Source organism: Drosophila pseudoobscura, chromosome 3 (assembly GCF_009870125.1).
Source record: "Drosophila pseudoobscura strain MV-25-SWS-2005 chromosome 3, UCI_Dpse_MV25, whole genome shotgun sequence".
Lineage (NCBI taxonomy): Eukaryota > Metazoa > Arthropoda > Insecta > Diptera > Drosophilidae > Drosophila > Drosophila pseudoobscura.
This window is the reverse complement of record NC_046680.1, coordinates 17,399,910-17,410,921: the sequence shown is the minus strand read 5'-3', so window position 1 is coordinate 17,410,921 and position 11,012 is coordinate 17,399,910. Positions and strand designations below refer to the sequence as shown.

General features: G+C 41.9%; 3 protein-coding genes across 3 annotated transcripts; 1 reads left to right on the top strand and 2 right to left on the bottom strand.

The window, feature by feature from the left end:
- Positions 1–1,189: 1,189 nt before the first annotated feature.
- LOC4805054 (zinc finger CCCH domain-containing protein 15 homolog) lies at positions 1,190–2,849 on the top strand. Its single transcript, XM_001361481.5, has 3 exons — positions 1,190–1,392; positions 1,522–1,959; positions 2,015–2,849. The coding sequence occupies exons 1-3, from the start codon at positions 1,321–1,323 to the stop codon at positions 2,723–2,725; spliced, it is 1,221 nt and encodes a 406-aa protein (XP_001361518.1). The 5' UTR covers positions 1,190–1,320; the 3' UTR covers positions 2,726–2,849.
- Positions 2,850–2,923: 74 nt separating this feature from the next.
- Positions 2,924–5,220, bottom strand: Gle1 (nucleoporin GLE1). The gene is made up of 2 exons (XM_001361480.4): positions 5,083–5,220; positions 2,924–5,029 (listed from the first exon to the last, which is right to left on the bottom strand). Exons 1-2 carry the CDS (start codon positions 5,083–5,085, stop codon positions 3,014–3,016), a joined length of 2,019 nt encoding a protein of 672 aa, XP_001361517.2. The 5' UTR covers positions 5,086–5,220; the 3' UTR covers positions 2,924–3,013.
- Positions 5,221–6,542: 1,322 nt separating this feature from the next.
- LOC6898770 (protein PTCD3 homolog, mitochondrial) lies at positions 6,543–8,716 on the bottom strand. Its single transcript, XM_002138712.4, has 2 exons — positions 8,317–8,716; positions 6,543–8,257 (listed from the first exon to the last, which is right to left on the bottom strand). The coding sequence occupies exons 1-2, from the start codon at positions 8,647–8,649 to the stop codon at positions 6,626–6,628; spliced, it is 1,965 nt and encodes a 654-aa protein (XP_002138748.2). The 5' UTR covers positions 8,650–8,716; the 3' UTR covers positions 6,543–6,625.
- Positions 8,717–11,012: the final 2,296 nt, after the last annotated feature.

Below are 11,012 nucleotides of genomic sequence, written 5' to 3'. Positions count from 1 at the left end.
GGCAGGGGGCATAATAAATAAATAAATACATGGAAGTAAGCCAGACGAAAAACCTGTTATATCCATAAAATAGTTCTCTTGTTTAAAATAATTTAAAAATTACAAACGAAGAATTCAAAATCCATGTCAAATATTTCAATTCTGGCGCCAAACTAACATGCCTCCCCTTACCAACTCCTTTTTGCAAAGAAGTTGTAGATGGAGAGCTGCCAACTCAATTGACGGACTTTCAAAAAATGTCTGTTTGGCGCGCATCAGTCGATAGTATCGGTTGCCGTTTGGTGGGGTATTTTCTCTATTTGTCTGGGACTTTCTCTCCTTTTCCCTCTTTTCGTAGATCGATTTTCTTCGCAGCAATGTCCATACATTCCATACTCACTTCCGTTGCTGGCAAAATTCAATTTGTATTGTCAAGTGCCGAGAAAACGAGTTGTCCATCAATATGACGGGAATTTAGCAACATAGCAACAAATTTATGCTTTCAAATTCGTGTAAATTGTACTTTAAAAAAATTACTCTTTGGCGCAACTCTTGTAAACTACGTAACGTAACTACATAAATATGTAGTTAATATGTAAAGCAATAAATTTAATGGACATTTTTTTTTACCGTTTATGTTTAAGCCTTATAATTATATTATTATTATTATTATATAAGCAATGCAATAAAAGCAAGTGTTTAAAATAAACCAGTCAGTTATAAAATAGATTCACTAATCGGATAAAACTATGTGGGCATGGCTAAATTTTCTATATAGCTAGTAATATTCAACGGAATATCAAAAACGAGGAATATGTAAATATAACTTGAATTCGTCAGTATATTTACGGTATATTTTGAAATATGTAATGTAGTTGACTGACAAACAGGTTGGCAGGGCTGCCTCTCAGTGTGGTTGTAAAAATGTTTTTTTCTTGTTTCTAATTTGAACTGCCAACTCAATTGACTGACAAACAGGTTGGCAGGGCTGCCTCTCAGTGTGGTTGTAAAAATTGTTTTTTCTTGTTTCTAATTTGAACTGCCAACTCAATTGACTGACAAACAGGTTGGCAGGGCTGCCTCTCAGTGTGGTTGTAAAAATTGTTTTTTCTTGTTTCTAATTTGAACTGCCAACTCAATTGACTGACAAACAGGTTGGCAGGGCTGCCTCTCAGTGTGGTTGTAAAAATTGTTTTTTCTTGTTTCTAATTTGAACTGCCAACTCAATTGACTGACAAACAGGTTGGCAGGGCTGCCTCTCAGCGTGGTTGTGCAAAATTTATTTTGTTGGATTTTATTTCTAATTTTTCGATAGTTTAACTAATAAAACCGGCCTCCAAGATGCCGCCGAAGAAAGCGCCGGCGGGTCCAAGCAAAAAAACGGAACAAAAGAAGAAGGAAAAAGTCATTGAGGTATGCTAGAGTTCGGAGATGACTGCTGCTAGACTTTCTTTGGCCGAATAATTGATGTTCAAAGATGTAGAACCACGATGTGGCATAATAGCTCTACGGAGATATTGATTTCTGAATATTTATCGGTAGGACAAAACGTTTGGCTTGAAGAACAAGAAGGGTAACAAGCAGCAGAAGTTCATTCAGCAAGTCCAGAAGCAGGTTCAGGCCGGCGGCCATCATCCACGTCAGGATGGCGACAAAAAGAAAGATGAGAAGGAAAAGAAATTGGCGGATCTGCGTGAGATGGCATCAATCTTCAAGCCCGTGCAGACGCAAAAGGTGGATAAGGGCACTGATCCCAAGTCTGTGGTGTGTGCGTTCTTCAAGCAGGGACTCTGCACCAAGGGAGATAAGTGCAAATTCTCCCACGACCTGTCCCTGGAGAACAAGGTGGAGAAGCGCTCCATGTATGTTGATATGCGTGACAACGAAGATGACCTCATGACCAACTGGGACGATGCCAAGCTGAAGGAGGTTGTGGATAAGAAGCATTCTGAGGAGAAGCGCCGACCCACAACTGAAATCGTAAGTCAAGTTCCGGCCTCTCATTATCAAAGACTAATAACTGAATTCCGGACAGATTTGCAAGTTCTTCCTGGAAGCTGTGGAAAAGTCCAAGTACGGTTGGTTCTGGGAATGTCCCAACGGAGAGAAGTGCATCTATCGTCACGCCCTGCCCCCCGGTTATGTTTTGAAGCGAGACAAGAAGAAGGAGGATAAGCCCACGGAAATTTCGCTGGTCGATCTGATTGAGAAGGAACGCGCTGCTTTGGGCTCCAACCAAACCCGTGTCACCCTGGAAACCTTCTTGGCCTGGAAGAAACGCAAGCTGCAGGAGAAGAAAGCCAAGATGGTCGCTGAGGAGGAGCGCAAGAAGAGCGACTTCAGCAAGGGCAAACAGTTTGGTATCTCTGGTCGTGAAATGTTCAGCTTTAATCCAGACCTGGTCGACGACGGACCCATCGAGGAGGGCGATGCCGCCTTTGATGTCTACAAACGCGAGGACGACGATGATGACAATGCCTTTGAGTTCAAGGAACTCGATCTGGCTGCTCTTTCGCTGGCTGCCAAGGAGGTTGATGGTTCTGGCACCATAGCATCTAGCACCAGGCTACTAGATCAAGCAACGGAAGCAGCCAAAACCGCAGCAGCCGAGGATGGAGCGGCTTCTGATGATGAGAACCCATCATCGTCTGCCCCCGCCAACGATGCTGCACCTTTCAACAAAGATCTCTTTGTTGACTTGGCCGGCGAACTGGATGACTTGGATCTGGATGATGAAGATGACTAGCTTGCTCAATTATTTCTTTTTAATTTTGATTTGTCAAATCACAGTGCGTTCATATAGAGATTTCTGCCTTTAGCTACTTTTGATCAATAAAACTGTAGCTTTCAAATGTTGCATTTCTGAAAAATCTATTAACTGTTTAATCTGGATAAGGATCTAAGGCCCTCTGAAGCCATTGCCATGATAGAATGTTGCCTGAACTATAAATTTCACAAAAGAAACGCTTAATTTTATTACTCGAACGGAAACAATATTTATACATAAAGTTAGAAATATGCATCAATTGTAAAACTACCAAAAGCCAGGAGGCAAAATACCCACAGTCTGGGGGATCTGGCGCTCGCGGAGGAACTTGGCCAAAAGCATTTCCAGGCGCGTCTTCGGCCCGCCCTCGTCGTAGATGGCCAGTTGTGGCATGTAGGATATGTGAATGTAGAGCAAGAGCTTGAGGAACTGTTTGCCATAGGTGCGCCACAACTCAAAGCCCAGTGTCTGAAGTATCTCCATGATCAGGGTGGCGCTTATGTCGGGCAACGGTTTCACATGAACTACATGAGCCAGCCAACGCCAGCCTTCCTCCAGACCAAAACAGTGGGCAGGTCCGTCTGCTTTTCGTCCAGGCGTAATAATCACAGCAGCATACAGACGGGCGATTCCAGTTTGCCGCTTGAGAAACATGTCGGGCTTCTCCAGCTCGTTTTTGTCGGACAGCCGATAGCCAATCGATTTCAGATATTGCTCTGCCGTCTGTCCCGGTTGCTGCGGTATCACATAGGGCACCAAATATGGCGATTCTTTGTAGAGATACGCCAGGAACACCTTTCCGAAATCAGGCAGCAACTTCCAGAAGGTTACAATAACCGACGCAAAGGGAAAAGCGGCTTGGGGATTACCAGATATAGCCGTCTCTGATTGACTAACGAACTTCTTTGCCATTAAGAGCATGCAGTAGTCACGAGCCAATGGATGGTCATTAATAGTAATGGTGGCGTCATTCATTACTCTCACGCTGTGGCCGGCAAAGAAGTTGTATAGTTTTTCAAAATTGTTGCTTAGATGCTGCGGACTGACCGCTGTAATGGCGTTCAGAGGCAAGTTTATTGCCCTTTGGCAGCCAGTGCGATACTGCTTCAACGACTCCTCAGACTGCAAGGGCTTCACTGCATCTACTTTGGTTTGGTAGAGTGAAATGATTTCATTGTAGAATGCTAGTCGCGATGGGTGGACATAGGAGGTAGATATGGTGCCTTCCGCCGGCGAAACATCAACGGAGTTTTCCTCAGGAGGTGGCGTCGCCTTGGCGGCTTCAGCCTTGGCAGCTTCTTCCGCCAGTTTCTGCCGTTGCTGAGCTTCTGACTCGTCCTTTTCCTTCTGTCTCTGCGTCTGTTCTTCAAACTGCTTCTTCTCTTCTTCCAATTGTCTCTGTTTCTCTTCCTCCAGACGTTGTGCAGCTTCCATTTTAATTTGCTGTTGGATTAGCTCTGAGAATTCCGCCAGTTCTTTGATCATATCAGCCTCCAGGTCGTCTAAGTTTTTGCAATATTGCTCGGCCTTTATGATCGAGCTTAAATATTGACTTTGCTCGAAGTTGCCCATTTTTACAGTACAAACCAGGTCATCAAACTTTTCACCCAGCTCCCTGAGTTGCTGATTTTGGGCGGCACAGACCTGGACCGTCTCCTTATCCAATGACAGCAACAGCTTTATGATCCCCTCATACTTGTTGCCGAATCTTCTTTGGCATCGCGACACTCCCTCCAAGGCAAGTTTATGCAGCTTTTGGTCAGTTTTCTTGCGCAGGTCCAATTGTTGACGCTGCTGTGCCTCCAGCTGCCCTTGAGCGAGCTGTTCCGCCTTCTGATTGATGAGATTATCGTTCTGCTCTCGTAATGCTTTTTGGGCTAGACGCTCTTTTTGCTGATCCTCTTCCCTCTGACGGGAATCGCACTGTATCTGCAGTCCTTTATGTGCCTCCTTTAATGCTTGAATCTGTTTACGCACACTCCTCTTGCACTGCTCCGCCATTTCCCGCCTAAATATACTAGCGTTTATTTCGCCTGCATCTGGGAAGCAGGACAAACTCGGTTCCTTGTCTCTGATGCTGGGAGAAACAATCGTTTTCTCTACAACAGTTTCCTCGGCATTTACAATGCCTTCGTCCAGACTTTCCTTCTGCCCTTCCACCCAAAATGGTTCCCGGTCGGGGCCCAATGTGCGTCCTTTGCATGTCAGCGAAGCAATAGCTGCATGCTTAAATACAGTTTCTAGGTGCAAACTATCCATTTCCCGTATAACATTTTCCACGCTCTGTGAGAAAAATAGCCTGTATTATTCAGAAATTCAGATATTCCATTCCTTACCATTTTGTTTGTTTATCTGCAGACCAGTGTGACCGCGGACTATCGATAAGATATACGGTCCAATTAAAATTCTATTGTACATATTCCTCGTTTTCTTTCTTCCGTGGAATATTACTATATATATAGCACATTTAGCCATGCCCACATAATTTTATACGATTAATGAATCAATTTTCTACAAGATTGGATAGTTTTTAATCCTTGCTTTTTTTTGGATTTTACGTAAAAAAAGGTTTAAATGAAAAAGTTCAACAAAAAAAGAGTCGCAATGTTGCTGGTATTTGAAGAAGTGATGCGTGTATAGGCCTTAGTATACCCTATTTCTTTAATTTTATATGAATTTTATATCAAATTGATATTCTTTAGACATATTCAAGTACATTATAAGTATCTTGTATATATTTATGTCGATCCTGATACCTACTGAGCCTTGGAAGACAAACGTATTCACAATTCTATAACATCCATTTCCCCCAGGGTATTTGTGCATGGAATTAGCAACATTTGTGCATGGAATGGGACTCATTGTTGCTAAAGCGAATTGGAGTGAAATGCGGCGAACTGCGGCGAATTGCGGCGAATTCAATTTTTCTTATATTCTTTGTTCCGTTAAATAATACTATCTATTTGGAAGATTTAGCCATGCCCACTCAATTTTGTACGATTGATGAATCAATTCTATACATGATTGGCCTATTCGAAATACTTGCATTTATTGGATTTTTATATAACATTGAAAATTAAATTAATAAATGACAAAAATACAATTTAGCACTAAAAAACACCACATGGGAGGGCGGCGAAAACCAGTTTCTACAGTATGACCCGAAATATACGGTCTCATTTTCAAAATATACCGAGTGGTGCGCGCCAAATCGAAATTTTTTGAATGTGAGCGACAAGGATTTAAATGTTGTCAACCGGGCCTTTATCTATGCCCACATAATTTTATACGATTACTGATTCAATTTAGTCTAAAAAAAGGTTTTAACAAAAATGGGGAAAGAAAAAAAACGAAAGAGGATAGTTGTTCCTATTGTTCAATTATTCATATTTCGTTGAATAATGCTAGCTAACTAAAACCTTTGGCCCTGCCCACATAGTTGTATCCTATTGATGAATACATTTTCTACAATATTAATTACTTTTAAGAACTCCTCTTGTTGCTGTAGCAAAAATCGAGTCGTTCCCGTTTTAATCGGTTCGTAATGTGGCGTTTATGGATATATAGTAAGTGTTTATCAAATTTCAACAACATTGTTCCGTCAACAGTTTCTTGTGTTCCAAGTGTTATTATTCTCAAATCGCGATCCTTCGTTGCGGGAATCCTAGGCGGCATCTAACTGTGGAATTTACACTTCGACTTCTTTTGGAGGCCATTGTTTCCGCTGTGATCCTCGCTCTGAAGAGGGGTTCAGATATCTGGGAAATCTATTTACTTACCTACTCCAACATTTAACGAAAGAGGATTAACACATCCCAAGGCATTTATTTAACAATTGTGTTTATATCAATTACAAACGAATCTCTACAATAAAGTCAATTACTTCTCAAGGAAACTTTCGCCGACTAGTGACTTCAGCTTGGCTAGATGCGTTTCGTTCAACGTAAAACCATCGTGGATTAGCTTGGCGAGGACACTCGACTCCATATTGTTTTCGACAGCATACTGGAGGGCAGCCAAGGCCTGGCTGGGCGCTTTCTCCTGGACCGAGGCCTCTACATACTCTTGTAAAGCGCTCTCGGCGGGTGTGCCGGGAATGCGATGCTGATTTTTGTCAATGTGGGAGAACACTTCGCTGGCCTTCTCGTAGTTGTCGCCCCGGACGAGCAGTGTTAGAATGTCGCCAAGCATTTGTCCAGTGAACGAGACCTTTTTGATCCGCCTCACCGACTCCTCGATCTTGTTGTACATGTCCAGAGCCACCTTGGCACATTGCTCCGGGAGCTGGGATTGAGCGGGCGTGTCCGCATTTGGTCGATTGTCCACCATAATTCGCAGGACATATAGCAAAAGGCTTTCGCGGTGCGTGTGGTCGAACACAACCATGTCGGACCAGATGCGAGGCACGTGTTCGACTGCGGCGTTGATCTCAATGGTCCGTAGTACTTCCTCCATGATGCCGGGCTCGGGTATGTAGATGTTGGGCACCAGCAGGTCGTAGGTCAGCATAAAGTCCTCTATCGATTCAGTCTGGCAGAGCAGGGCCAGATAATTGCGGTAATAGATAGACTCTTTAAACGAATCGCCTATCAAATCGTAGTTGTTGCCGGTGTGCAGCAGCTCGTTCACTTTCTTGGCCAGCGACTTGTCATTTAAATGATTGCGACACACATCCATGGCAGTGGCAAAGAAGTACGTGTCCTTGGGATGCTCAACCCTGAACTCCCTGCCTGCAATCTCGTTCAGTATGTCCACTATAACATGGGACACTGGACCGCGCTCGCGGCAGAAGATGATCAGCAGATAATAGTAGGTGCCTAGGCTCGGGTTAACACCAAGTTGCTTGAACTCTGGCAGAACTTTGAGGGCCGACGTGCGGGCAAGTTTGAAGTTGCCAAAAGTGCTAATGCACTGGAGAATGGCATTCAAAGTGCCTAAATTGGGGCGCAATTTCTGCTCCGACATTTGCTGCAGCAGCTCGGTGCACAGTTGCCATCTCTGTTCGGCATTGTCCTTTAGAAAGCTGATGATTTGGATAATCGAATTAAAAGTGTTTGTGTCCAATTGAATTTGCTTTTCGCCAGCCTCCTGAAGCAGGGCGTATGCCCGCTCACACTGCAAATACTTGGCCATGCCACGAATGAGGGAAGCGTAAGTTTTGGGCGTCTTTGGTTCAATTTCGGAATACAGCTTCTCAGCCAGGTCGCCGTCCTTCCACGTCTTTCCGTGTCGCTCACGTCGTCGGTTGTTTTCGAGAAACCACCGTTCCTCAATGTACTCTTCTGGTAGTGGGTCCTGATTATTGTGGAAGCACACAAGTTCTAAAAGACTTTGCTTTAACTCAGAACAGAGGGCGATTCCCTTCTGTTCCATAAGGTTGTACACAAGCACGGCGTCCTTAAGCTCTCCCTGCTCAATCAGTTGCTCGAGAGAACTCTCGTCCACCTCGGACTCTTCAGTGTAAACCATGCTGGGGGCGAATTTTTCAATGGCCGGTTGAGCTTCTTGGTGCTGCATTATATAAAATAGTTAACTAGAGTTAACTAGCAATCTTGTTACTGTCTACCTACCAAAAATAGTTCATGGTGCTCTTCTTTTATCCATTTGGCAGCCTTACGCCCAGCCTCCTTCGACATGGCGTACGTGCGCTTTGCCATGTTTGACATGGGTATCAGGAACGGATCATCGTGGTACTTGTAATGGGGCGCCGTGTGGTCGCGTCCGACGGTGCTGGCCAATGCTTTTAGTATGTCCGTGGGCGAGCGTTCTATGCGATTGGGGACCTCAATGTGCTCCGCAGCCGGTGCAGCGCCTGTGGTGGTTGTGTAATGTGTGCTGCTGGTAGCTATGCTCCGTCCAATGCTGGCCTTTGGCAGCAATCTGAGCTGACGCGTGAGGTACATGGCAGTGACGGTGCGGGCCTAAATCTCGGCTTTTTTCACTAATGTTTATAAAATTAAAAATATTCTGCGATTTCGTGCGGAAAATACAACTTCTTCTTCTTGAATATATCGATATATATAATTCCACTACACTTCATCACCTAATGGGAAAATCGTACATGCAGTGAGAGTAGTGGAATGTGACTATAATATTTGGGTGATATTTTTTAAGTAGTATTAGTAATTATTAATATTACTAATATTATTTCTTTTCTGTTCTCTCATTGACGGAATATTATAACTACCCACGGTTTTCTCATTAACTTCAAAAAATATCGATACTTTTGTGCGATAACCGGTCGTTGCTTTCGCAAGAAATTACCGATTTGATTTTGAAACGCAAAAATTGGTGCTCCGACCTTCGAAGAAGTTACTTTCGCGGTAAGGACCGTTATTATGCCGATGTCTGCCTTTTTGTGCGCAAAAAAGATTTCTTGGTTCATGCGGGGAGTGGGACTTGATATCTCAATTGGCTCGCACTTATCATGAGCGGTGACAAAAACCTAGAGAGAGAGAGGTACCACGATCGCTAGATCCGCTAGAATGTTAGCTCTTGCATTACGATTATCCCCTTTCCGTCTGATGACCTATTTGATTGGTGTGTTAAGATATTTTATTATATATAAATTTCCATTTTTCCGATTTGTGAATGCCATCGATTTTCGTCTTTTGAGCGGGTGGGGCAAAATTTTTGAAATAAACTTGTAACAATTTGGTTGCTGTAGCTCTTATGGTCTAAGAACGAGGTTTCAAAGAAGACGGACGGACAGACAGACTAGGCTTTTGATGATGATCAAGAATATATATGTACATATATGTATGCTCTATGGGGTCGGAAACGCTTCGTTCTGGGTGTTACAAACATCCACATTCACCACAAATCTATTATATCCCCAAACTCTTCAAATACCGGATATATCAAATACTAACTCCTCTAGGATACAGTATACTAGGTACATACATATGTACCCTCCCAAATGGGATCAGAAAGAGTCGCAGATATTATTTGAAATATATTTTATTGGTAGGCAGTTTTGAAGAACATTTTTAATGACATTTATATATAATGAACATGTTTCAAATAATCATTTTCATCTCGCAATCATTTTCCGTTACGTTTTTCCATTGTAATATTCTTCTATGTATGTATGTATGTATATAATAAATTTATTTACTTTATTATTATTATATATATTCCGTCCACTCGCTTTGTTTTCTTTTGTTTAGTTGCTGCGGTTGCGTTTTTGTTTTTTTGTTGTTGTTGTTTTTCTTTTTGTGGTTGTGGTTGATCTTAATTTTGTTTTGTTTGTTCTGTTCATATACCTTGTAAACTTATGTAGTTTCATATATGTATAATTTATATATATTATGTATATATATGTGTATATATAATGGCTTATCTATAAGTAATGTTACTTAAAAAACATTATATAATAAATATTTACTTTATGTATGCCATCTCTTGTTACCATATTCCTTCTTCCTACAGCATCTTTACTCATATATTTGTATAATATATGCATGTATATGCATTTCCTTTTATTTTAGTTATCAATAATTATTACCAATATCGTAGATCACCAAACTTGTTTAAAAAAATGTTTACACGAAATGGTTTTTGTTCTTTCTCATGTCTCCGATGTCTCCGGGGGTTTTTGGGTTTCTTGTTTCAGTTTCAGTTTCGTTTTCGGCTTGGTTTAGGGATTGGTTTCCGGCACTCGGAAATTTCGGTTTCGGACTATTGGGGTTCCTCTGTTCCGCCGCTTCCTCTCTAGCCAATATCGCTGACTGCTCTGACTACGATGTTCGGCTCTGATGGATGATGTGGCGGTATTTATATAATTTGCGCTCGCTTTCCGTATCTGCTATGCATATGTTAATATATCTATATGTATTTATCTGTATGTATCTTCCTATATTCATCTATGTATCTTATGCATTTTCTCTAGTCATAAATATATATGTATATACGTCTATGTACAAAGAAGTACACAATGGGATCTAATCTGGGATTTTTCCTCTTTACTGGAGATCGTTTGCCCTAATTCTACCTCGACTTTTCTCCTATATAAATTCATTTAGTGGCTCTTCTTGCGATCTATCCTATGTTCTCGGGTCCGTTCCGTTCCGATCCCCTTGTTATCTAATAGTATTTATTGGGTGTTTGTTTGGTTGCCTTTATTGAGTTTACAATTTGCTAAATTACATTATTCGAGATTTTATTTGGTTTCTTTAGTTATATTTTTGCTAGAGTTTTGTATAGAAAAAGTTTTTGAAGCTTTCCACATTTGGTATTTTCGGGTTCCTTCTCCTTTTCTATCCTT

Coding starts and splice junctions, on each gene's coding strand:
- LOC4805054 (XM_001361481.5), top strand. CDS start 1,321: ATGCCGCCGAAGAAAGCGCCGGCGGGTCCAAGCAAAAAAACGGAACAA. Junction 1,393..1,521: donor AGAAGGAAAAAGTCATTGAG/GTATGCTAGAGT, acceptor ATTTATCGGTAG/GACAAAACGTTTGGCTTGAA. Junction 1,960..2,014: donor GCCGACCCACAACTGAAATC/GTAAGTCAAGTT, acceptor AATTCCGGACAG/ATTTGCAAGTTCTTCCTGGA.
- LOC6898770 (XM_002138712.4), bottom strand. CDS start 8,649: ATGTACCTCACGCGTCAGCTCAGATTGCTGCCAAAGGCCAGCATTGGA. Junction 8,258..8,316: donor AGCACCATGAACTATTTTTG/GTAGGTAGACAG, acceptor TATATAATGCAG/CACCAAGAAGCTCAACCGGC.